General features: G+C 32.6%; 2 protein-coding genes and 2 long non-coding RNA genes across 6 annotated transcripts; 3 read left to right on the forward strand and 1 right to left on the reverse strand.

Moving 5' to 3' along the window:
- Positions 1 to 901: 901 nt before the first annotated feature.
- On the forward strand, positions 902 to 27,747 carry LOC111001107 (hrp65 protein). Of its 2 annotated transcripts, XR_006750416.1 has the most exons (14): positions 902 to 1,066; positions 1,152 to 1,333; positions 3,377 to 3,643; positions 3,751 to 3,996; positions 4,226 to 4,447; positions 4,527 to 4,828; positions 4,916 to 5,024; positions 5,249 to 5,403; positions 5,755 to 5,977; positions 6,720 to 6,785; positions 26,097 to 26,138; positions 26,419 to 26,480; positions 26,893 to 27,265; positions 27,559 to 27,747. XR_006750416.1 is itself a non-coding variant. In XM_022270819.2 (11 exons), the coding sequence occupies exons 2-11, from the start codon at positions 1,157 to 1,159 to the stop codon at positions 9,178 to 9,180; spliced, it is 1,887 nt and encodes a 628-aa protein (XP_022126511.2). In that variant the 5' UTR covers positions 902 to 1,066; positions 1,152 to 1,156; the 3' UTR covers positions 9,181 to 11,904. The 2 variants fall into 2 exon arrangements, 1 of the variants encoding a protein (XP_022126511.2); XM_022270819.2 differs by lacking the exons at positions 26,097 to 26,138; positions 26,419 to 26,480; positions 26,893 to 27,265; positions 27,559 to 27,747 and adding an exon at positions 9,061 to 11,904.
- On the forward strand, positions 2,337 to 3,315 carry LOC123689439. Its single transcript, XR_006750417.1, has 2 exons — positions 2,337 to 3,101; positions 3,211 to 3,315. It is a non-coding gene; the product is annotated as an uncharacterized LOC123689439 (long non-coding RNA).
- Positions 13,751 to 14,347, forward strand: LOC110993979. The gene is made up of 2 exons (XR_002600206.2): positions 13,751 to 14,159; positions 14,244 to 14,347. It is a non-coding gene; the product is annotated as an uncharacterized LOC110993979 (long non-coding RNA).
- Positions 19,970 to 23,633, reverse strand: LOC110999393. Of its 2 annotated transcripts, none has more exons than XM_045629531.1 (2): positions 23,469 to 23,633; positions 19,970 to 23,251 (listed from the first exon to the last, which is right to left on the reverse strand). In XM_045629531.1, exon 2 carries the CDS (start codon positions 21,086 to 21,088, stop codon positions 20,129 to 20,131), a length of 960 nt encoding a protein of 319 aa, XP_045485487.1. In that variant the 5' UTR covers positions 21,089 to 23,251; positions 23,469 to 23,633; the 3' UTR covers positions 19,970 to 20,128. The 2 variants fall into 2 exon arrangements, with proteins under 2 accessions (XP_045485487.1, XP_045485486.1); XM_045629530.1 differs by having other exon boundaries at positions 20,633 to 23,251.
- Positions 27,748 to 27,829: the final 82 nt, after the last annotated feature.

Consider the following 27,829-nt stretch of genomic DNA (forward strand, 5'->3'; position numbering starts at 1 on the left):
CTAAATTCAGTCAGCGCGCGGCAGTCGCAGAGCAAAGACGTTTGTACATGTTTGTTTTCTGTGGCCGCGTGCACCATGGCGTGTTCGCAAGAAAAAAAGTACTTTGGAATGTTTTTTATTTTTTATAGATAAAGTTAGCCAACGCTCGACACACTGATACATTGGTAAAAACAAACATGAATCTTAAATTTAGAAAGAAGGTTCGGACAATCAATCTTGTTATAGAATATCTTAGCTGCAAACGATGTGTCAATAAATTTAAATAAATTTTCTGCGATTCTCTAATGGCAACATAATAAAGTGTGCCAGCCTGGTTCTGTTCTTGATTTGTACCGAGACATGCCATTTTTATTGCCATATTGAATGTATGGAGTATCTATTAAATTACATATAATAATATAAATTACTAATATAACATTTTAATAGTCATTCAAACTCGGCAACTCCTACTCTAAGGTAGTTTCTTAACTCACATGGCGACATCCGTCACCGACTACGTACGCTTTGCAAATGAGTAAAAATGAGTTAGCATGCGGTATTCAGTCCAGTGTGATAGCGAGCTTGCTAATTAGATTTTAAGACAGTCTGAATATCGCATAGTGTAATAAGCACTTTAGATGACTGGTGACTTAGCCATAAACGATGGCTTTAGAGAAATATTTTTGCTTTAATTTACAAATTACCTCACCACCCTGTTTTAGAATAATCTATTTCTATGGATTTAAATTTTTTTACAGTGATAGTTAAATTAGATCTATATTTTAATACAATAACTTTTAATACTAAAAACACCATAAAACTTTTTCATAATATTAATTAGCGTTTGCAATATTTTATTTTTTCATATAGTCACACTTGCCCTTAACCTTTCCGGCTTAACAAGTTTGTGTTTCCGCTGTTTTCTAACGCCGCCATTTTAGTGTCAAGCGTACACTGATATTGATGTGCTTGCTACATATTTCTATTTTAATTATATTTAAACAGTTATTCTCCTTTTTATGTGATTAAATATTCTTACAATTTTCGGTTAATCGCTTTGATTGCTGCCTCGCAGGTTTTACAAAAGGTATGTACTATTAATTACCATATATGTTAAATATATGATGTGACGTGATGGCGTCTTGTGATTTTCAACGCGTTTATCTTTTTAGCTCTAATGCAAGGCCAAGCTATGAATCACTTTGGACACAGAGGTTTTGGTGGTCCACCCCAGCCACAAAGACAAGGTGGCCGTCGTGGAAACAGAGGTGGAGGCTTTCGAGGAGGAAACAACTCTAGATTTGAACATAATCACAGAAATTCCCCTCATCAAGGAGGTCAACGCCCTAACGAGGTATTTACGTGGCATCTTTGGCTACTTATTCTCTTTTAATAACATTTTAGCGGGTTGTGTCCGTAGTTAGCGACTAAATGTAACTTAATGAGGCCGCCATCTTGTTAACTGTTTAATTTCATCTGGAAGCTTTGTAGGTACATTTTTATTTAAATTTAAATCTATTCCAGAAACTGCCAAGAAATTCAAAGCATTTGAAAACTTACCAAATGGTACATATGTAGTAAAATAAGCATCACTTAATTTAGCTTTCAATTTTCTCTATACTTGCTATATCTGGGTAAAATTTACAATTCAGTACCTCGATTTTGAGGTCAGAGGGGGAGGGGAGAGGGGGGGTGGAGGGTCTACTTATCACCCCCAACCAATTTCAAGCACCAGAAACAGTTATTTCAATAAAAAAATAAAAAAAACCAAAACATATATACCTAACATTAACCGGACCCATCGTCCTCAAAGTCATCCACATAAGCCGGTCGTTTACCAAGCATAGTTCACCAAGTTTCAAAAAAATGCAAATAAAATAACGCACATTCACAAAAAAACAAAAGAAATGTAAAAAGTAGCGGATTTTTAACGGCTAATCCGTACTGTAACACTAACACACTCTTCTGGCAAAATCCAAATTCGAAATGGCCGATTGCGTTTAAAAAATGAATAGGGATGTAAAAAATATCGATTTTTAAAAAGTCGAATTTAGAGCGCGATTTAAATATTCGATGAAAATCTTCCACTTTCCATTATTATTTAAATTAAATATTAATATACTAACTTAACCTAACTGAACCAGATAATAATTCATTTTTTGAACAGTTATTTAAATTAAATATTAATATACTAACTTAACTTAATTGTACTAGATAATAATTGGTTTTTTGAACAGTTATTTAAATTAAATATTAATATACCAACCTAACCTAGCCGAACTATATAACAATTCGGCTTTTGAACGGCTCCGGCGCGAAGGAAGAGCAGCCCCCACCCGCTACGTGCCAAAGGACAGGCATGAAATGCCTGTTCTTTGGTACAGCGGGTGGGGGCTGCTCTTCCTTCGCGCCGGAGCCGTTCAAAAGCCAACAGACAAGACTAGACCACGTGGAAAGTGGGGTGCTCTGATAATTCTAATTAATAATTCGGCTTTTGAACGGCTCCGGCGCGAAGGAAGAGCAGCCCCCACCCGCTGTACCAAAGAACAGGCATTTCATGCCTGTCCTTTGGCACGTAGCGGGTGGGGGCTGCTCTTCCTTCGCGCCGGAGCCGTTCAAAAGCCGACAGACAAGACCGGACCACGTGGATAGTGGGGTGCTCTGATTTTTGAATATAAAATTTAGAAAATAAAGTAAACACTTTATTGTAGTAAAAATTAGCTTTATAAGCTGTAGGAATAAAAAATTAATTCTTTATTATCATCGATTTTTAGTAAGAATTAGCTTTATTGTAGTAGGAATAAAAAAAAACAATTCTTTATTATCATCGATTTTTCATACTAAAAACAATCGATTAATTTTATGCAAAATGTCACATCTCTAGTAAATCTCTAGTAACCAATAGAAAAGTATTAATTGGATAACCAATAGAAAAGTTCGAAAGTTAAAATGGCGGATTGTTTACAAATTTGTACTGTTGCACAAAACATCAAAAAGTGTTTTTAAATATTTAATTAGTGTAAATTACAACTCAGATACCATAAATGACTCCAAATGTCACGGAAGTGTTCAAATCAAGGCCCCCGAGACCCTATCTAGGGGTCTGAATAAGCAAATTCAAGGTAAATAGAAAAGTTTACAATGGCGGATTGTTTACAAACTTCTAATATTGCACAAAATTTCGAAATTTTTTTTAAATATTTAATTTATTTTAAACTACAACTTAAGCAGCAAAAATTACTCCAAATCTCACGGAGGTTTTCGAATCAAGGTCCCCCGAGACTCCTACACACTCAGTTTAATCACAATCAAGGTATTGAATATAAGATCCAACCCTCTGACTTTTTGTTTTAAATTTAAGGAAGTTGGAAATTCACATACAGACATATTTTTACAGGTAAAACCAGTCACTCAAGACAAGCCCCCACAGCTGCCGGCTACCCAACAAGCACCAAAAGAAAAAGAAGTTATCAACCAGCAGACGGATCAACAAAATCAAAAACCTAGTCCACAGCAGAATCAGACAAAACCACAGGAACCACAAACACCAAAAGTAAACCAGAATCCTGCCCTGAAGCAAGATTCTAAAGATAATGTTGACAAGGCTGTTCCTAATGAAACAAAACCAATCATTAATCACAACAACCAATCTAATTTCCAAAAGGTAATAACTTTTTTCATAAACTATATTTATTAGTCTATAATTATTAGTTTTTTTTCTTGAATTTTAGTTATACAGAAGAAATAACAATATTTTATTTTATGTTACAGAATGTTAATGGTAACTTTGGTGGCCCTGGGAAACAAGGTGGTTGGAGTCAAGGTAACCAAGGTAACAAGCAAGGTAATTTGGGACAACAGCGTGGTCCAAGAGGAGAGTTCAATAGGGGTCCGGGAGGACAAGGCCAAGGAGGACAAGGTCAAGGTCCACCTGGCCAGGGCCCAGCTCGTAATCAACAGAGGACTAACAGTCGGGTTGGAGGGGGGCAGTTTGAAGGAAAACCAGTGCAACGAGAGGTAATTTTTATTTTTGATTTTTTTTTGTCCCAAGGCTTGAATCTCAGAGCATCATATTTTTTTATTTTATACACATAAAATAATTAGGTATTTACACTGCTAATTCTAGGAAATTTGCACGACTCATTTATTGATGTCTCCATCATAATCTACTAACTTATATTTCCAAACAATGTGTTTAATTTAAGGTTCTATTTTAGTTTAGTTTCATAACTTTTTTTGTTTTTAGGAACACATGTTGGCTAATAAGTTAAAGGACCTCATGGGGCCCCTCCTTGATTTGCCAACCATTGAACAACCAGAAGTTAAGTTTAATGGAAGAAGTAGACTCTATATTGGTAATCTTTGCAATGATGTAACAGAAGAAGAAATTCTTAATCTGTTTAACCAGTTCGGAGAAACTGCAGAGTTGTTCTTGAATAAGGAAAAGAACTTTGGTTTCATTAAAATGGTATGTACATTTTTATGAGTTATTTTTTTCCCACAACATACTTTTTCTGTATTTAACTCACACCACTTTTGGCTTTCAGGATTACAGAGTTAACGCTGAGAAGGCAAAACGTGAATTAGATGGTAAAATGAAGAATGGAAGATCTATGAGAGTGCGGTTTGCTCCACACAACAGTGCCGTGCGAGTTAAGAATTTACCGCCATTTGTCTCGAATGAACTCTTGTATAAGGCATTTGAAATTTTCGGAAAAATCGAAAGAGCATATGTGAGGGTGGACGAAAGGGGGAAGACATTGGGTGAGGGAATAGTAGAATTCTCCCGAAAACCCAGTGCTCTCGCTGCAATCAGAAATTGCTCTGAACGATGCTTCTTTTTAACATCGTAAGTATTTTTTAATGCAATAAATCGTAATATTTTGTACAAATATAACAGAAATGTAATGGTTTTTGAAATTCTTATCTTTTACAGATCATTGCGGCCAGTCATAGTTGAGAACTTGGAAGAACCAGATGAGTTTGATGGTTTTCCAGAAAAGAATATTTCGAAAAAACATCCAGAATATCTTAAAGCCAGAGAGGTAGATTTTCCTTAATTTTCATCACATTAAATTAATTATTTTATAAATAAATAATTTAATTATTATTGTTATATTCTAATCCTACATTAATGGAACACTTTTACTGCATAGAATATAGTTCTCTCTATACTTATATTGCTTATTATGTAATGCTAAAGAGACATGAATATTTTGTATCTGTAAAATGCGTTTTATTGGTTTTAAGACCCATTTACTTGTGTTAGGTTGGTCCAAGATTTGCTGAAGCGGCAAGCTTTGAACATGAGTATGGAACAAGATGGAAGCAGTTACATGAGCTTCATCGCCAGAAAGAGGAAGCCCTCAAGAAAGAGCTTGCTGCAGAGGAGGAGAAACTCGAGGCACAGATGGAATTTGCCAAGTAAGTTATTTTAGAGTTGTTATTTTTCACGCAATTTTAAAGAAAATTCTTATATTCCTGTGCAATTTCCTCCCACCCAGAATTCTTACAATTACACACTTATTCATCCACACACTCACACACACAGTTGCACACTTATGCACTCAGCCGTGTTGATAACAGTTTAAAAATAAATAAAATCAGGTTAAATAATAATAATTATTTTAAGGAATTTAGAAAGTATGGAAGAGCTGGGTAACACAGGTATTTTGTTACTTAAAAGGGTTTCCAAATATTACAAATAAGAATAAAAATGTACTTAAAATGAATAAATACTTTTTATTTATAATAACACGCGAATTCAATATATAGATACGAGCACGAGACTGAACTGCTACGCGAGCAGCTCCGACAGCGCGAGCAGGACAGGGAGCGGCAGAAGCGCAGCTGGGAAATGGCGGAGAGGGCTGCGGACGAGCGCCGGGAGACCGAGAGGATGCAGCTCATGAGGCACGAGGAGGAGCTCTCGCAGCGCATGCGGCTGCAAGACGACGAGCTGCGGCGCAGGCAGCAGGAGAACACGCTCTTCGTGCAGGTTGGTTTTTCTTGCACTTTATACACATTCTTAATAACTCTAATCTTAAAACTTTATTACAGACAGAAATTCGTAAGCTAGAAAATAACGACTATAACTAATCGAGAATCCCCGTAATACCAAAACATTACATGCTTTTAATAACGCAGGTTCACACTGGAAAACTCATGCTGCAGAAACATGCTAATAGACTACACCCTCATAGACAAATTCCAAAAAATTATACAATACTTAGAAAGTCTAACATAAACTAATAGACTACACCCCCATAGACAAATACCAAAAAATTATACAATACTTAGAAAGTCTAACATAAACTAATAGACTACACCCTCATAGACAAATTCCAAAAAATTATACAATACTTAGAAAGTCTAACATAAACTAATAGACTACACCCTCATAGACAAATTCCAAAAAATTATACAATACTTAGAAAGTCTAACATAAACTAATAGACTACACCCCCATAGACAAATACCAAAAAATTATATAATACATACTTCAATGTCACTTAACATCAAGTCCAAACTTCAAGTCAATAAGGTCCCAAATCTTTTCCCACTGGAATAAAGATTTAATGTAAAAGATAAAATTTGGTAACTGCAGTATAAAAAAGAAATTAAATGGCTGACGAAATTAATCACATAATTAATATTTCTTTAAGAGAAGGGGCAATATGTAATACAATTAAAATATTTTCAAAGGCTTTTCAGGACTAATATGTACATACTTATTACAGGCTCAAAGACTGAACTCAATGCTTGATCGTCAAGAACAGGGCATGTTTGACAATCAGCAACCCATGGTAAGTACCTAGATATTTTAAATTTAAAACTGGTTTTATAATTGAATGTTCCTCTATACAGGATTATTTAGTAATTGTAACAGAACGAGATGAATACGTGACATTACCTAGGTAATTTCCTTAAAGTTAACCTTATATTAAATGGCTAAATTGAATTTTTATTTCATTAAAACAAATGCAATATTAAATACTTATCTATTTAGAATTTGTGACTATGACCTTTTAAATAAAGCTAATTGATATGTGACAAAACCTACATTTATATTGAATTAGTTCACAATAAATAAGCTACAAATAAAAAATGACATACCTAACATACATTTTATACGTAAACGATGTTTTAAAGAACACTAGTAGATTGTGGAAGGCTTAAATATATCTTTTGAAGTTTATTGCAGTTAAAATTGAACTGGCATAATTAATAAAAGACAATACTATAATTAATATTTCTTTGACAAAAGGGGCAATATGTAATAAAACCTGTACTTTCTTATATATCACGTTTCTCATTTTATTTTTCTTTACCTGAGACATTTTAATTGGTGTGATGACGGGTAGTACATACACTAGTACATAAGTATTCATACTTTTCCGCACATATCTTCCACACGTATTGTAAAGAAAATATTTTTTACTTGCAAAAATATAAACTAAAAATAACTTTATAAACAGAAATTAAGTCTTGTCTGAAACTCTAAAAGATATATATTTCAACTCTATTGACTATTGACGTTGACGATTCACGTTTTTGTGAATTTTTAACCGTGGGTAGGTCCGCAAGGGATTGTACTCAAGAGTACAAATATTCCAGTTCTATACTTTCACATCGCCGTACTATTTAGCAAACTAATGTCCTTTTTTCATTCGATTCGGTTCTTACTTAATTAAAGCAGATGTAATATCTTGTAACATTTGCCTGGTTTTGATAACAATTTTAAATCGGTAAATGACTAAGTTTGATTATTGTCAATATTATTTCACTCGAGTTTCGCAATGCAAATGTTGCTGAGTTGCCCATTGACATCTTAACTCAGCTAACAAAATAACAAAATCGTGTTACCGATGAATACTGAGAACCACTAATGAACTCTAATTGACCACAATTTTGTAAATTGCACTTTATTAAGGAGGTGTTTTATAAAAATCAAATGACTATGTTTAATGCAAAAATTTACTACATATAGAACTATGTTTAATGAGTTACTAGTAACCAATCACCATTTAGTTCTGCTTATTTCTACGCAATGGTAGCCATTGCGTAGAAATAGGCTTGAATTCTTTTATTACTACATGTATTGTGTTACACCGAAATACTTTTTTCACATACATACCTGTACCTGTACAGCATGTTAAATTTATCTACCAACTATCAATCGAGAGATATTGATTCTCAAAGCAATTATTACGAAAGTGTGTTAATTGGAACTTAATGTTGACCTTATTAACTCCCAGACATCGATGTGAAAATTATCTTTATACCATTGGACTTGACTGAGTCCCCTTGAACTAATAATATTAAACAATGTGGTGAATCGTCGTGATTATAATCCCTTACATATATGTAATCATCATGATTAGATAGATGTGCAAATATTATTCTTAGAAATTCTGGTATACCAGTATGTTTTTAACACTGAAATTTAAGCCTTCTTATTTATCGAAATAGTGATCTTTTATAAATGTTGTTTATCGTATAAAATACTACTTTTAACAATAGGCCGAAACCGAAATGACTTCTGTTATTTTTTGCGTCAAATATACAATAAATGATGATATTAAACTAATCTATAAAGCGTTTATCTGTATGACAATTACGAATTCCATAACATTTAGTGAGGAGTTATGCTCTGCTCAATATGCTGCTCAATGTGCTGCTCAATATGCTCTGGTTCGTGACGCCAGATACCGACTTTTTTCGGGATTATTTTAAATAATATTACATTAAATTCCCTCATGGGGTAACGAATTATGGCAAACATTCGGTCATAGACTAAGTTTTTTACTAATACTTCTATCATAAATAGATAAATAAAAAAATACTGGAACTCAAATGTGAGCCACAGAAAAGATATGCCAAAACTGCCAATTTGCTTTAGAATTTCTTTTACATCGCGGCGAAAATAGTCGACGATATTGATAAAGCAAGCAATTGTCACAAATAATCTAGACAGGTGCAGTTGTTAGTGCCGTGTATTTGTTTTGTAAATTGTATTTTTAAATTTGAATTTTGATCTTAGACACTTAGAATTTCCACTTTTGTGATTGCTCACTTTAGGACGGAGGCTTCAGAGACCAGTTCGACATGCCACGTGGAGGTTTTGACGACATGCCGCAGAACCGAGTTTGGGAAGGACGCCCAATGGACGATTACCCAAACAAACGTCGTCGTTTCTAAATATTCTAATGATGTCGCGTACTTCGTGATGCGCGTATTTCGAGGATGTTTTGGTTAGGAACTAACTAAGGGCTCTGCTATTAATACGAATTTATGCGTATTCAGCAATGTTACCTAATGCGTTCCAGTATTCTTCACTAACCGAATACTTCATTGGAAAAAATCGAAATATGCGTTGCGATCAATTAGACTTAATCATGACTATTTTCATAATATACCCTAAATCTTAAATATTAGTTAAAATAAGTGATGTTTGGAAAATTGAATGCTTTATGTGTTGCCGACATAAACACCTAATGAGTACGATTGTACTTTCCGTAGATATTTAATAAGTATAGGTCACGTATATCGTACAGTAACAGGCAATTTTATTCTCAATGTTTTATACTTAAAATTTAAAATAAATAAAAATATTTAAAGATAATTTATATATAATAACTAGTTTCTCTTCGTCTCCGACTATAACATATAATTAGATTTGTAATGTTTAAACATAATTGAATAGGTACATAATTACTTTAGCTCTAATGTAGTAGTTATATAGGATCGATTTAGGTTTATAGACATAAGAAAAATTTAAATTTCTATTATTCAAATGCCCGAGCATGAATTGCTTTAAAGAAAGCCGTGAAAGATTTATTGTAAAATTATTTTTTTCAATGAGACTGCGTGTAATAAAAAATATAATAAATATATATGTGTGAATGCATAGTGCAATTAGATTGTCATTTTCTCTTGAATATATAATGAAATATAGCTTTTTGTACTACCTAACTGTAACTTCACATGTTCCTTCTTTAATTTTATCCTGAACCAGTTCTTTTCTATATATTTTTTTTTCAATTGTTTGAATAGTCAATAAATTCTTTTGTAATATATGAATAAATTTGTATTAGATAAAACAACAATCCTTATATTTTATGATTACTACCCCCGAAATTGTTTTAGTAAGCGTACTGTTATGAAAAAAGTGATACTACAGTAGGATGTCAAAAATAATTTGCCCTATTTCAATGATGTCCAAAAAATGAAGCTGTAGCAAATTGTCAACCCGTTTTAAAGTGTAAGTTAACATATTCATTTATTTTGATTTAATTGCAAAGGACATTGAATCGAACATTGACTCTCAACATAACATACTAGACCGAATTTGACTTTTATTATACATATCAGAAATGTCTCGAACGAGGTAATAGGGATGTTCTGTTCACGTTTTCACACCGTTGCAATGGCCTCACATGCGAGAAGGTGAAGAGTATTAGGTGACAACCTGATATATAGGTATTATTTATGTAAAAAAAAGAAAGAAATATAATGCTTGTAATTGCTTGCGTTGTCTCCATGTAACGTCAATTTACCGAACAAACCCGCGGTGTGATCACTCCATTTTTACTTACTTTGGTTGGTTTAATTAGCTTCCATACAATCAACATTGGATTGCACCCATCCTCAATAACGACAATTAAATAACATAAAATAATTTAAGTTGCCGAAATTACTTAAAACTGCGGATGGGGCGGTAAATTCTTTACGTTTTCGTGTAACATGACTGGTGCAGCAAAAGACGACAAGTAGAAATAACTGACTACACAATAGCGTACAAATATGAATTGTTTTTTATGTAGTTACTAACACTAGTCTGAAATAAACTTTCTCTTCTTCTAATACAGATTTTTCTTCTTTCCATTGTGTGTTAACATAGAGTTACACTATATTTATTTTTATAAAATAACACGGGCCCATATCTATCCTGCAATTTTATCATTCTAACATGCTAAATACACCAAATACAAATAATTATACGAGAAATATATTATATAAATGTGTAGTTCGCGCATAATTAGTAGACTACTATTTTTTTATACGTCAATCAAAGCGCGCCGCAGTGTATATGACTATAAGAAAAATATAAATTGTTTCCATTATATACACTGAAATTATGGTCGTTCTAAGAGCATTAACTAACATTTGGACCAAAATTGACTGCGTGTGTCATACAGAAGAACTTTATTTGTCAGGATATTTTATAAGACAAGAAGATTAATAGTCTCCCAGTCAACATACATATTACTTCATTTCGATGGCGAGGAAGCAATATTATTTATTACCAATCAACCCATTTGGTGTGATTCATAAATATTAGTTGAATGTAATAAAAAAATACTTTTCGAGAGTATTTGGGAATCTGTTAATTGAAACCAAAATAGCGGGATGTACAATGCGATTCTGCGATGCATAACTTTTTTTAAACTTTTCATGTCACTAAGAAAGGATTAGAATTCCGTTGTGGGTCTTCTACAGAAGAATATATTTAATTTATTTTACATTAGGTACTCTCCAAATGGGTAAGTATGTTCGAATTATGATAACAAATGTTTGATTTATTTAATAATTTTTATACATGTTATACATACTTTCTGAGTTAAAATATCTGTAGTGTATAGACTGAACAAATGTGTGTAAGCAAACTGACTGGATCAATGACAAATTATTTTAGAGATATAGCTGTTATACAGAGTATTTAGATCAGTCTTGGTTCTAATTTGTTTCGAAGTTTAGTGTCGTGTACAATAACATAAATATTAGTTCAATGTAATTGTCATCCCAACATTTGAACTGTTGAATTAATTATATTAAATGCCTTAATTACATCGATCGGTATTCGTTATAATAGCGAGCATATTCACTTGTAATTCTGTGAATGCTCCATATTCAAGGAGCTCCCAATAATATTTAAAAATCTTGTTTAATACATATCAATTGCTGTATATTATATACTGTTGAAAGTTTTGTACATATTGATATTTTAATATAAACTAACTATGCTTATTACTAAACTTATTCTAAGTTTATTCCTTATCACGCAAGACGAAGAAAGAACGAAAGAAAAGGTGTTTCGTCTGAAGTTACCGACAATAGAGAAAAATTACATATTTGTTTCGTTAACTCTTAAATTGGGGCATTTTTACGTACTCCTAAAAACTAGCGAGGTGTATTTGTTTAATTACCTGACCACATTTACTTGTTGCAGGTTTTATAACGCCGGCTTTTGTAACTTTTAATAATATGAAAGTAATCTTGGCTAAAGTTTAGACACATCACCATCATTGATTAATCAAGGTTATAGATTATTATTAGACCTAATCTTTTATGAACGTCACTTAAAAATGTAAGTGGTATGGTATGAGGAACACACCAGACCAAGAATCTCAGGAAATTCATTTATTCCGATAATGCTTATACTTTCTCTTGCTAAATATTTTGTTTTAAAAAAGTTTCTTTGATTTTTTTTGGTTTATGAAGCTTTGAATTTGGTTCACTAATTTTGTTCTATTTATAAGTATTATTATGATAACGCCATTACAAGGCAAAATTTTTCGCACACATTCCTGGGAGCCAGCTCGCTTATGCAGCGCTTGACATTATACTATGGAAATAACTAAAGACAAGTTTTGTTGTACCTGTATGTTGAAAGACAATAAGATGACATTATTTGCAGCGTCAGCAGATCAATAATCATTCTGTATGGACACTGTAGAGTTTACAATTTCAATTCATTTTACTTTATTTATAGTTATTTTTCATAAAATTATTGGTAATCAACCAATGAACCACACTCGAGATTGCATTACTTTTTTGTGATGCTCTCTCACAGGAACTGGAAGATAATTTATACGAATGAAGAATAATAATAGCCCGAGTATGGGGCCTTGAGGTACGACCATATTTTCAGACTAATCCTGTCGGTACAAGTTTGATATTTACCAGACAGGCATATTCTATTTACTTTTTAAATTCTACTGCCCAGATGTTAGTCCATTCGTTTTAATGCTTTGTTGTCATTGCCACAGTGCTAAAGGTTTTACCAGGATTTCATGATGAACACAATCGAAGGCATCGGAAGCGTTCATGATCTTAAAATAAAAAAATTGCCAACCCCATCAATTGTGGAGCGACATCGAGTAAAACCATACGGCTAAATATGAATTAGTTTATAAAATTAGCTAGTTTTACTTAAAGCTGGTTGCACAGATGTGCTGACCGGTATTAATAGGTTTTTGTATATATTGTTGGACACTCCTAAGATGGATGCGTTAAGGTAACGACCCTTTGCCTCCCTTTACTGTGTTTCGGCAATTCACTTGGTTTGGTTTGATTTGTAAGCAACAGACAATATGGCAAATGAATACATACAAGAATTCATCCATTCAAGTTGCCATTAAATGTGAATACTACTGCAATAATGCATTGTATGTAAAATGAAATGTTGCATTAGGCATACCTCAGACCTTAAAGAAAAGATGTCGATCGATGAAGATGATCGACACGACAGATGAAAGACAAAATTTAAATTAATTCTTTTTGCAGTGGCTTTATTTATGTATATTGACCTAAAATTTTGATAAATAATTATTGTTATTATTATTATAAAACCCCATTGGGCTATAAGCATAGAGGATTTTCTAAAATAATACACTGGAACAGTTAAATTGTAATAACCTTGCAGCCGCAAGTACAGAAGGCTACAGTATGTTTTCTATCAACGTAGACTTCACCTGTTCATCTAAGGGCCAGTTTTTTGATCCGTAGTAAAAAGTGGTATGACCATTTGTTACTTTAACTATAGTTAAATGACTTACCAGTAGTAGAATCGTAAATGCGTTTTTCAATGTCTATTTTAACTATAGTCAAACTTAACAACTGGCCAATTTGTTGCCAGTGCAATGAACAATGACATCCCAATAAAAATGTTTTTTATTTGTGGGGAATATTTATTTTGTATGACAACACTAGACAAACTGAGTGAATGAAATCCATTTTTGACATCTTCATTCGTTATTTGTTCTTGAAAAGTTTGAAGTGTCAAATTAATCAAAATATAAATAAAGTTGTTTTTCTCTGTTTTAATACGGTTTACACCTATAAAGATACTAAAATATATAAATAACGATGTCAGCAAGCAGCCAACGGGCAAACAAGTAAGTACAAACATATTTTCGTGTTATTTATTCCGGCTTATCTTGTGTTTCGTAAAAAAATAATACATTTATGTTTTGTTAAAGGGACCGTACTAACTTGGCTCAAAAAGAAACCACCAAATTGATGATGCTACTCAAGGATTACCCAGTCCTAACCTGAAAAGAAATGGATCACTCCAGCTATCTATAAAAACAAAAAGGGAGAGCGTGATTTGCCGAATTATGCTAAGGAAGAGAATCGAAAACATTTGCTGCACAAAGAAGCATAATCTCGTACGGGATTTTACTGTGGGGTCGGGCTGCTGACATTGAATCCATTTTTATTTTTCAAAAGAAAGCTGTCAGAGCCAGATATAAACTTTGTTGTCACGAATCTGTTAGACAGAATTTCATTACTAGAAATAAAGATGAAGTAGCTGAACCATCTTTCAGATTAGCCAAAATTCAAACATCATTTATGTATATATTGGGTTAAAAGTTTCAATAAAATACCCTGTGACATTAAAACTCCGCAATAAGTGAAAATTTACATTTGTAAACAAGTATAATCCAAATTAGAGGATTATATTCAAGAGAAGAATGCTGTGAAATAAACTGGTCCTGCTTCATAGGATAATCATAGAGCCTTGACAAAATCAATTGGTTGCAGATCTAAATTTACATATTATTTTTTGTTGTATAATACTACAAACACATTATTTTAGTATTACTAACTACAATAAAGACCTGTATAGTGATATTATTTTAGGAGTACATAGTCTTCACATATAATTATTTAACTTATGTATACAAATATTCTAAATTTTATTTAAAAAAAAAGAACTTAACTGTGGAGTTTCTTGCCCATTCTTCTCCACATGAAACTACCTTTTGAAAGCGGCAACTAGAATAATCTTTATTCAAAAGTGCCATTTTGAATAAATGATTTGATTTGAAGCCCGCCAAAAATCCATGCAAGTGAAATGCAAGAAGAGACAATTAGGTAGTAAATATGTATTAAATTGCTGCTTTTCATGTATTGTTTTTTGAATAAAAATTGTTTGTATTTATGTTATAATTAAACATTTTATTAATCTAGTCACATGTTTCATTTAACATTTCTTGTAATAAAGTAGATTGAAGCTAACTCATATATCGTCAGTTAAGTTCTAACAGTGCGAAAGTCAAAAATGACAACTTTACAGGAGAGAGAAAAAACTGCATATAATTTTATGTAGCTACATTAGAGGTATACATTATTAGGAAAAAATATTTAAAATATAATAATTGAAGAAATAAAACACGTTTTAAGTGAAAAAATATTTATATTATTAAGTTACCGTGACTTCCGCTCTGTAGACTAAAAATTGTTTGGACATACGTTATGTTTCTTAGGCTATCTTATAAGCAGAGGTTAATTAAATTAAAATAATGAATTATAACACAAGTAACAACATATACATTTATGAAACTAGTAACTCTTATTTAATAATTTAAACTCTTTTTACAACAAACAAGTAATAGCGCCTTGGCAACTTAAAAAAAATCTTATAAGCAGAGGTTAATTAAATTAAAATTAAAAAAGTATATTTATTGCAAAATTATTAACAAAAAAAATATTCTTCTAAAATCAATAAAGCAAATTATACAAGTAACAACGTATACATTTATGAAACTAATAACTCTTATTTAATACTTTAAACGCTTTTTCACAACAAACAAGTAAAAGCGCCTTGACAGCTTTCAAAAAATAATGATAAAAACAAAAAAAAATATATAAAAAGAGATCAAATCAATGAGGCAGGGAGTCATAATAACTATGACAGTCGAAAGGAATAACGGCTTTCAATTCTTGCAAATGGCGCCATTTGCTTTCAGCTATTTTTAATTTGCTTTGGTATAGCTTTGGTTTACTAGGTAGGTTTTCAGGGAAAATAAACATTCTTCGTCGAGTTCTACCACGTGGTATCTCTTGATACTCCGCATCATAGCTTAATTTGTACTTTATAATTCCATTAGGGTTATACTGCAGCACTTTTATGTCTGTGACTGTAGGATCGTTGGGCATTCGACCAGGACGAATGGAGTCGTACATTTATTTATTTATTTTTTTTATTTATTTATTTATTTATTCATAAGAAGATTCACAGCACAATACAAAAATAGATGAATATATACATAACAACATGGGCCAATTATAAATCTTCACAAATAGTTTAATTTGAATGAATATATATAACAAGAAGGTACCTAGACATTTCAAAAAATTTTAGTGTTAAACAAAACAATAACAATAAACAGAAAAACAGAATTTAATTTGTTGACAATGAAAATGAAGTCAATACACTTCATTCATCCTGGTTAAAATAATTTTGTACCAGAGCTCTCCTTGCTGCCTCCACACTCCAAGCGAACATGTCAATGTCCACCGTTGAGTTATTGAATTTGTTTGCTGCCCTAACCATAAAGTTCCTCCCTCTATAATTTGTGTTTACTCTCGGCACGTGCAATATGTTCATAATTCTAAGTGTTTTGTTATATGTTCGAAGGCTTATTTTACTCACTAGCTCAGTACAATCGACTTCGCCAGTAGCAATTTTCATAAGGTAGATAGTGTCCGCAATATCACGTCGTAATGACAATGGTAACATGTGAAAATGTTTACACCGGGCTCTGTAATCAGGCAGCGAAATTTTGGTCTTAAATTGCAAGTGCTTAAGAAATTTTTTTTGGATATTTTCAATTCTATTATTGTAAAAAGCATACTGAGGGTTCCAAACTTGTGATGCATACTCTAAGTTGCTTCTAACATACGCACAATATAGAATTTTCAATGTCTTTACTTGGGTAAAACTAGATGATGTTCTTAAAATAAAGCCAAGCATTTTGGTCGCTTTCCGTACAATACTATCTACATGTAAATCAAATATTAGCTTATTATCATGCAGAACTCCTAGATCCCTAATAACATCGACAGCCTCTAATGCAGAATTTTTAAGTTTGTATGTTATACTGATTTTATTACTTTTCCTAGTAAATGTCATACAAAAGCATTTCGAGACATTCAAATCCAGCTTGTTTCGAAAACAATAATCCTCAAATCGATTTAAATCATCCTGGAGTTGTAATGCATCCTGCGCGTTTGTTATTATCTTCATAATTTTCATGTCGTCCGCATATAGTAATATTTTAGAATATTTAAAACATGATAGTATATCGTTCACAAATAGTATAAATAAGAGGGGTCCTAATAAGGAGCCCTGTGGAACACCTGAAGGAATAGACATCCAATTAGATGTATATCCTTGTAAAACGACCGCTTGTGAACGATTGTCAACGTATGACTTGAACCAGCGAAACAGGTCGCCGTGTATACCCATGGAAGCCAACTTAGTAAGCAAGATGTCATGATCAATACGATCAAAACATTTGCTGTAATCTGTGTAGATGACATCGACCTGCGCTCGCCTATCCATGCCACTCGATATGTATTCATTGGCAATAATAAGGTTTGAGACCGTAGATCGATTCCTTAAAAACCCGTGTTGTTCACTGGTGAGCTGAGGCTTTACAGCTGCATACACCTGTTGATATACAATTTTTTCAAAGATCTTGGCAATGAGACATAGTTTAGAAATTGGTCGGTAATTTTCAATATCACATTTATTGCCCTTTTTATGAACAGGAGTAATGAAAGCTGCTTTCCATATGTTAGGTACTAGACCTTTGCGTATGGAGAAATTAAATAAGTACGAAAGTGGTTTTGACAAATTATCAGCACACTTCGTTAAGAATAGTGGTGGAATAAAATCGGGACCACCCGATTTTGAGAGATCTAGTTTTTTTAGCAATGCCGATATTTTTTTAGGTTGTATTTCGATTGCGGATATATTAGAGTCACTGTTTTGTGCATGTTGTGATGTGGTAGTTACGGTTGTGTATGGATTGTTGAAATTATCATTTCTATACGTAGACTTAAAGTATTTAACAAAAAGATTAGCGATATCTTCACCCTTGCTGGCTGTTTCGCTACAGTAATTCATAGTTTTCGGAAAGGAGTGGTTAAGTTTTTTACTTTTAATGTAAGACCAAAAATGTTTAGGATTAGTTATTATTGAATTTTCAGTTCTGCTAATATATTCATTGAAGCACTGTCTCTCAAGAATCTTGACACGTGACCTGAGAAGCGAAAAAGATTCATAATCCGAGAGGTTCTTGTACTTTTTAAACTTACGATGAAACTTAAATTTTTCCTTGATCATTTTAATTAAAGGTAATGTGTACCATTTAGGGTAATGATACAACTTATAAGTTTTCTTTGGTATATATTTATCTCTTAAGGTGTATAAAATTTCATAAAATGTTGATACAGCATCTTCCAAATCATTCGACGATAAAGTATTCTGCCAATTGTAGTTTCTTAGCTCATTGTTAATTTCTTCATAACTTCCTTTATTATACATGTATTTTACTATTCTGTTATCCTCAATAGTATCGGTAAGTAAAAACTCAGTTAAGATACATAAAGATTTGTGATGTGGGTCTTCAGGTAACAAGGGATCGTCACATGCACTGACTTTCACCGCAATATTAGAGAAAACCAGATCCAATATTCTGCCGTATACATTTCTTACATGATTATATTGGTTAAGATTACCAAGAATCAATGTATCCATTAACTCGATTTGTTGCAATCCGGAGTAGCCCTTCGGTTGGAGGCAAGTGTAATCATCGTCGCTCGTAGACCAGTCAATATGACTGAGATTAAAATCTCCTAAAATTAAAAATTTGTCATGTGGGTTTGAAAAAATTAATTCGTTTAATTTACGCGTAAAGTTACTTAGTTGGTCTAAAAAGGAGTTACCACAATTTTCGGCACAAAGGTATAAGGTACAGATGTGTAGATTTTGAATATTTTTTTGTTTTTTAGCTCCAGACGTAATTGTAATCCAAATGTCTTCAGCAGATGACCTCCATTCTACTCGCTCTCTTACTTTTAAATTGCGATTCACTGCCAGTAGGACCCCTCCGCCCTTGGTCTGTCTAGTTTTCTCATAATTTCTGTCACGTCTGAAGACCACGTATCTGTTGTCAAACATTTCGTTATTATAAATACCATCAACTAACCATGTTTCCGTAAAAGAAAGGATATCATATGAGTTTAACAAAATACTACTTAGAAGATTGCTGCACTTGGTACGTAAGCCACGTAGGTTTTGGTAGTATATATTCAAAGAATTGAAATCAAGTTATTGCCAATGCCTATGTAATATGTATATGCAATTTTAAACAATACATACATACACAACACGAATACTATACACATTATATATTACATGGAATTTGAGCTGTAACGATGATTTTTCGAAAGTTAAGTTATTTACTACGACTATAAGAGTAGACGATAGCATTTTGATGCAAGTTATATTATTAACAAGCATTGCTACTTTATCTATCGCCAGCTTACCGTCAAAATAATTAAGTCCACATTGAGATAGCAGCCTATTTTCTTTACTGAATCCGTAAAAACATACAACAGTTATACGACTTGTAAATAATTCTTGATGAGATAGTGCAACTGTAAATAATATAAAATAATTCAAGTATGTATCGTATGTGCAAAAACACTTATATGTTTCATATAATATCAATTCGATGTACATTACTGAAAGTCTTAAATCAATATCAAAGTGAGTGAGACAATAATATATCCCGGTAAAATCATGCAAATTATTTAGTACCCTCAGCATGCGATAATAGCTTAATTTCGAAAACAATGAGGCACAGCAGGATATGAGCCTTATGATTATAGCAGCAGAGTTGTATTTAGCAATAGTATTACTTGTGACAAACCGGTCAACCCAGAGCGAACAATAGAGAGGTCTGGTAACAATAATGTGTAAATGTAAAAAAATAATGGTAACAATAATAAAGCGTAATGATAATAATATAAAAAACTGAGCTGGATAAAATACCGTGCGAGAACAAAGTCACATTTCTCCTTTCGTTATTTTCTGAAGATCCTTGTCTGACTTTATTACACAAACTGGTGACGAGTCACTTCTTCGTGCTTGAATCTTGCAGTGCTTGACCCAAACATACCGCCAGCCCATTTCCTTGGCTAACTGCTTTGTCTTATTTAAAAGAACTTTGTTCCGGGTGGTCAGGTGATCGTTAGCAAATATTTTTGCGGAGCCTCTAAGTCCTAACAGGTTGGCAGATAGGGCGCTCTCCCTGTTAAAAGATCTCACAGCTGTCACGAAGTTCTCCTTAACATACCTGCTGTTGAAACACGCAACAATCGGCTTTGGGTGATTATAGTCTCTTGATGGTGTGCGGGCTATAAAGTTTAACTGCTGTTTCGTCACAGCAAAATTAACTTTGGATCCTATGCTTACTATTAAATCCAGCAGGTTTTCATTCGCGGTCTGTGGTATTCCCTTTAACTCAACGTTGTTCATTCTATTCCATTGCTCTGCCGCATCCCTTTCACATTCTAAGACAACAACTCTGCTTTGTAAACCATTAATAAGTTCTTTGGTTTTTTCTACTTCCAGAAGCCTATCCTCCATATTTTGTAGTCGTAACCCAAAGTCTTTAATTATTGTGCTAGCTTCGACTACTGAGGATTTCAGCTCAGAGAACTCATCTCTCATTAACTTTATCTGGCCTACAAGTTCTTCAAAGGCTGTCATTCTGGAGGACAGGGTTCTTATCTCTTCTAAGATCTTACTGGAAGGTTCATGCGTTGGAGAAAGTGTCGGTGTATTCACTTGTAGACATAGTCCCCCTGATTTACACTTAGGGCAACGCCAAGTAGATTTTCTGTCACCAAGTTTTCGATATCCTCCCTCTGTAATTCCTATACAATTGTAGTGGAACGTCTGTTTACATAATGAGCAAACTGCCCCATCAAGGAGGCCTTCATTGCATTCCCCACATTTCGTCATAGCTGTCCTGTTGTATTTGTTATTAAAGACAACGTCCAGAATAAAGCTCACAAATACACTCACAAAAAAAAAAACACTAAAATTTAATAATATCCAAGTATTACTTTTAACGTAGGTTAATAACAGTTCCTTATAGATAATTAATTTCGCGATACGATTTTTTGTACACAAGGATACGTCCTATGCGTAAGGCGTTCCGCAGTAAACGAATTTTTTTAACATAAAAGTATTTTTTTTAGAGTAGTCATCGAAAAAGTCATAACTTAAATATTCAACTGTGTAAGGCTGCTTAGGTCTAGCCTCCTTGGATATTGAGGCATATTGAGAGGGTAGGAAGATCTCCTTATTTTTAGTTTTTTGCTCTATGGAGCTATGTACTGCGTCACACTCCATCTGTGTATGGCCCTTTTCCAATATCTTTTGTACGATCACGACATTTTTTTCAATCGCTAGTTGCAAAAGTGCATTAGCAAGGAATACATTTCTGTTTTGAGCTGTACAGCCATCAGAATACAGGATTATAGGAATACATTTATGCTCTAAAGTTTTCCTGAGTATGTGTATGATACATGAAATAAATACGGAAGCAGTAAGACCAGCGTTAGTTTCGTCAAACCAGTAACAGTAGACATCTTTGGTTGCTAGATTGTACATCGTGAAATTATGTACACAGAGTTTGGTCTTATAATAAAGAGCACTAGCCTGTAATTGAGGACACAACTTGACAGCTTGTAGATCATGCGTGAAAACGTGTACATCACCGAATTGTTGAGCTCTTTCTTTATCCTTTGCTTTTTCATTTCTGGCCATCTCTTTTGCTTGTATGTGAGCGATATAATATCTATCGTCAGTTATATTTCCCACTTTGTGTGAACAACAAGTGTCGCATTGATCTTTTTTGACTACAAATAGGCTCAGGTTTAGCTCATCAAAAATTCTGTCAAATGTCCATCGGCTAAGTGCGCTTTTTTCTGCTTTTTCACACTCCGCGGCGTATAATTTGTAAAGCATAGTTTTATCTTCAATGATCGGCTCTAAATATAGTTTTGATGTATTCGCTCTGCAATAATGCGATGGCATTTTAGGTAACAAAGCAAAGAACTGTTTAAGAAATGCTATGTCATCTTTTCTGATAACACCCCTTTCACTGACGTCATTAGATGTTTTTGCTATTCCGTGCTCCGAATTATTCAACCAACATCTTACAGTAGACTCCTTCAACCCTAGAGTTTTTAGAAATGTCTGCATGCACACCTGAATTCGTCCAATAGACGTAGGCAGAAAGTATTGTTTGCTTTCACTCCGTCTAGAATCTATTGTCTTTTTAATTTGTTTTCTCTCGCAAATCAAGACGTTAGATACAACATACTGTTTCCTTTGATCCCATGTCATATTTTTCCAGAACTTAGAAAATATATCCTGTCTTTCGTCGTCAGTCAAGTTTGGGCAGCCACGGATCTTTGATTTTGTACAAAATATAGAGGTGCACCTAGGAGCCATTTCACGTGCTGGACGAGGTATATCGTGAAGCACTTTAAATTTCTCATTTCCTTGGACCTTCCTATCTCTGCGATAACCGACATACTCTTCGCCTTTCATACGTTTAATTTTGACCCTAGATTTGTCCCATTTATTAGAATTACCAAAACCCTTTATGCTTCTTTTTCTATTAGTATTTAAATCTCCGTACTCATCATCCGACGGCTGTATCTCTAATTGAGATGGAGGGTTTGTAGTAGTCGTTGAAACAGATGGCTGCTCTTCAAATGAAGGGTCTATCTCCTGAAATCGTGACTCATCTAAATGTGGAGCTGAATCTTGTAACACTAGGTCTTGTTGCAGTTCTTCACATGAAATTGGAACTGATTCTTGAGACGGTTCTTCAATATTATGTTGGGCAATTGCTTCTGTCTCAGCTGCAGATATCACCGGGTTTTGCAATATTTCTTGATTTATTACTAAAGCAGTTCCCTCATTACATTCTGGCAGAATATCAGGTAGAATTTGAACAGGCAAGTTATTTATATCTATATTTTCTAATTCTGATAAAGGTATATTTCTTAGCTTCGGTTTTTTTAGAGGTGCTTTAATTTTTAACTGTTTACATAACTCTAAGATTTCCTCGTTCTCACTATCACTCGTAGAATCCATATTGTTGCAGTCCTGGAAGAAAATAACGGTTAAAATAACACTACGTAACTCACGATAACTCCGTAAATAACAATCGAAACAATGCGTAAGTCAAGTTCTCATTTCGGAAACTTAAGTAATAATATAGGTAATTACAAAACAAACTACCTATTTTCATGTTACAAAGTTTCAACAATAAATAAAAAACAAAGTTATTATAATGGAAGCACTAAATAATGCAAATAATTACCTTTTTCTGGGAATAAATCTCACACAGCAACTCAGACTGACTCCCCAGTACACTGAGTGCATGACTTACGTTGTGTTGATCCTTAAGTTTACTTACGCGATGTCACTGTTTTCGAAATACGAAGCGCTATTGGCTAGCTATCTGTGTTCTGATTGGTCGGAGAGAAGCACGACACTCTTCTTCATCCAATGGCATTAAAATGTCAAAACGGCCAAAAAATGACTTTCGCACTGTTAGAACTTAACTGACGATATGTAATAGAAAGCCCTTAAGAATATCCTAGGTCGCCAACTAGTGTATAGCTGTAGTTCATTGCAAGTATGTAGGTAACATATGAGTTAATATTATAGGCTTTTAAATACATGATGAATTTAATATTATTTATTAATATACTTCATTATTTACTACCGCGGTTCTGTAGCTAGTAATAATTCTAATGCTGTGTTAAAATTCTAGTTATTTCAACTTTTAACCATAAACAGTTTACCTTTTCAAACTGCATGACTGGTAACGGTATTGTAATATTGTCTTGTTTTTTTTTTAATAAAAATTGTTTGTATTTATGTTATAATTAAACATTTTATTAATTTAGTTACATGTTTTATTTAAATTGTCTTGTAATAAAGTAGATTGATGCTAACTCATATATGTAATAGAAAGTCCTAAAGAACATCCTAGGTCGCTTACTTATGTATAGCTGTAGTTCATTGCAAGTACGTTTACATATGAGTTAATATTATAGGCTTTTAAATACATGATGAATTTAATATTATTTATTAATATACTTCATCATTTACTACCGCGGTTCTGTAGCTAGTAATGATTCTAATGCTCTGCTAAATCTCTGCTATGGAAGGTAAAGTGTGGAATTTCCATCGTCTTTCGGCAGATATTCCCTCTTTTATATAAATATATTATGCAATATACAACAATGATAGCCTGTAGGTACATTTTTTAAAGCCACCCTTAATTGTGACCCTATGCAGAGATCCTTCTTTTCCACGCTCTAAATGCTCTTTCCACCACATTTTACTTAATTTTTTGCTTTTTCTTATAATAAATGTATTTATCATAGCTTGATTTCTGTGACAATCAGCTGTTACTTTATGAATAACCAGCGGCCATCTTGTTTAACCTTCCTACACTGAGTAGTTAACTTTTCTGACTAATGGTTAGATATTTGACCATTAGTAACTCTTACCACGGATCAAAAAACGCATTTTGCTGAATTTTAACTATTAGTAACGATATTTGACCAATAGTTGAGTTAACTACGGATCAAAAAACTGGCCCTAACTAGATAACCATTTTTCACTGCATCAAACGAACTCGTCATGTTTGAGGTTGGGAACCTCATTTAACATGTAAAATCTCGAACGAGTAACCTCTTTGCAATAACACAATGATGAACCAAAAACTCTGCCTATAGAAACATTTTTGGACAAGCAGCATAAGTTATATAGGATATTTATATTGTCGCACATTCTAGTATTTTCATTCCCAAATAGTTTCGCCACTCTAGTGTATTCTGTTTATTAAGGTACTATATTAAAATATATGAATTCAATATCCTGAATAAAAATAAATTACTACTTAGAACTTATCTTTTTTGTTCCTGCTTAACGAACCCGAAAGCTGTCATGGATGAAAATCCAAGTAGTTCTCCCTTGCCTCATAAAGGACATTTCGTCTTTCCATACAATTATATATTAAGTTTTAATGCTTCAATCAAATTCAAGACAACCTTACAAGATAGTACCCTTCGAATATTTCCGGCCGTTCTAGCTATTATTTTTCAACTACATTATCTAGAGGAGATCAGGAAGAGAGTTTAACTGGAAGAGATTTGACCTGCAGCTAAACAGTTTTGCCGTTCCCGTTTTTTATATCTACACAGACGCATATGATATTAATTATAAGCGGTAAGTTAATTAAACGACGCTAATTGCCATAATATGATATAAATTTTTGACCTCAACAAATACATACGCAATTTTATTCACCAATTCTATGCGCTATGTCGTTGGAATGTTCTATTTTATAAAGCGTACGTTTCTCTGATGGCTCAAGTATTTACCATAAGACTTTGTCTAATGTTATGTTTAATGTTACATCTGCAAATAATAATCTTCATGACACTTATCTATTAGTCTAAAGGATTGTTTGGAAAATCTTTTGACTGTAATTTAAATTAGTACACCCTTTGTAAACAAAACCATTTGGTTTAAAAAATCCTTGTATATTTTTGCATATTATGGCAAATATTTTAAGTACTGGATATAATACCTGAGAATTGTTTTTTCTAATTACATGAATTTCTGAGTTGTTACTGATAAACTGATTGACCATTTTATATTATTGATATTGAAAACAATTTGAGGTAGTCTTGACACTCTATTTCCAATAAATTTATACCTAGATCAGATTAAATGCATCATTGGATTCTATTTTTGTGCTTACAGCAGAGTTATCGTATTATGTAATCGATTACTTGTTTTAAAAATCTATTGGAAATTATCTTTCTTTAATCTGTAGCAATATAGCATTGGTTTTATAATAATTTATACAAAACAGTGTTATTTTTTAATTATAGTTATTTAACAATAATAATACTTTTTTGTTTTTCAGGTGTCCGTATTAAGTTAGAGACCAAGTTGGACAGTTTTAAAGGTAAATATAAATTATATACGATTGATATGCTAAATTACATCAAAGTTGGTGACATTTATTATATTGCCTCAGTTTAAAATGCGTCGATAGTCGTTAAAAACTAAAACGGTAAATCATTGTACGAATGCTTTTATAATAATGACATCTAGTTTAAATTATAAAGTTAATGTTTTAATATTGACGTTAGCCTCGAAATTTTACTTTCTTAAAGGATTAAGAAAGTACTTACTTTCGTAAGGGATTTTTTTAAAAAGCTAATCAAATAATTTTCTTTTTTTAGAAGGTGTAAATCGCAGCGCGTCGTGCTATCTCGGTTACATCTTTGTTTCTTCATTGACAAAAGTAAGTATAATACAAATTATGTTTATTATTTGAGTATTTGCGTACAATTTTATGATGAATACTTTTTCATTTTGTCTTCTTTTCCCGTCGGAAATATAATGACGTACACACCAATATTCTGAATAAAAAACAGCTATATTGCGTATCCAAGGTAATATGAAGTTTAGTTATAAGATGTTAATTTTGAGGTTTCTATATTTCTATTGATGTTGAAGAATTGTATTTATGAAACACTTAGGTAGTTAATGGAATGTTTATAAACTCTGGTTTTTGTAGTTGTAATATAAGTGTCTCCAATAAAAGATCTTCAAAGGTCGGATACAAGCAATTTATAAAGCTGTTTATTATTTTGAGAGAATTTCTCGTACGAACGATTCACAATTTTCAAGGATCATTCATTTATCTTTTACAGGTGAGGCTGGATTTCGTTGGAGGAAAAAGAAATTGCGCTTGTGCTTCCGAGTTTCTCAAAATACATAATTTTTTCATTCAAAACAATGTGCTCCATATAACGTGTAGATGTATCCTCAAATTATAAAATATAAATAAGATTTAATATTCGTATATACGAAAATTTTCCATATTAATAGTACATTTTCTTCGATTAGCTTTCTAAGAATGCTAAGAAACAGTATATATTGTTGATAAACAATATTTTTTTATATTATCTAAGCACTTTGTCGATTTATTGCAATAGTTTTTTCTTTAATATTAAACTCAATAAGTAAAAAACTTACGCAGATCCTAGCCTAACATCCATCTACAGTCAAATTAAGTATTTTATGGTAAGTAGAATAGTTTTTTATCTATTTAGCCTGAACTCTACAATTGAGGATTTAAATTATAGGCCAAAATTTCAATATGCAAAACTAAACTTTTATTTTTCTAGAAAATTTCGTAAATGATTAATGGATTTTACTAACAGATGGCCGGCCGTCTTAACATGATGATTCTTACTTTGTCTTCTTTTCCCGACTGAAATATAATGACGTCATTGAATTATATCTGATAATAAAAACGTAGGCACCCTTGTAATTTTGCTTTAATACGAAATATTAATTCTCTTTTTTGGTTTCAGGTAAAAAGCGCAGAAAATATTAAAAAGAAACTGTCTATTCTAGACCTTTATAAAGTTTTTTTTTCAACGTGTTAATCATTTTTCATATTGGGTTTACTGTTTAAATACCCGATCTTTCGTTAATTAGTTCCTACTTTTCGAATATTTGTATAGTAAGTTGACATTAGTATAATAAATTTTTTAAATTATATGTCTTTGTTTGATTTTTATCAATAAAAGTAAAACGCATTGCATTGCATCAAAACATTTATTTATCTTACAATACACACAT

This window comes from Pieris rapae, chromosome 9 (assembly GCF_905147795.1).
Source record: "Pieris rapae chromosome 9, ilPieRapa1.1, whole genome shotgun sequence".
In the NCBI taxonomy this organism is placed as follows: Eukaryota; Metazoa; Arthropoda; class Insecta; order Lepidoptera; family Pieridae; genus Pieris; species Pieris rapae.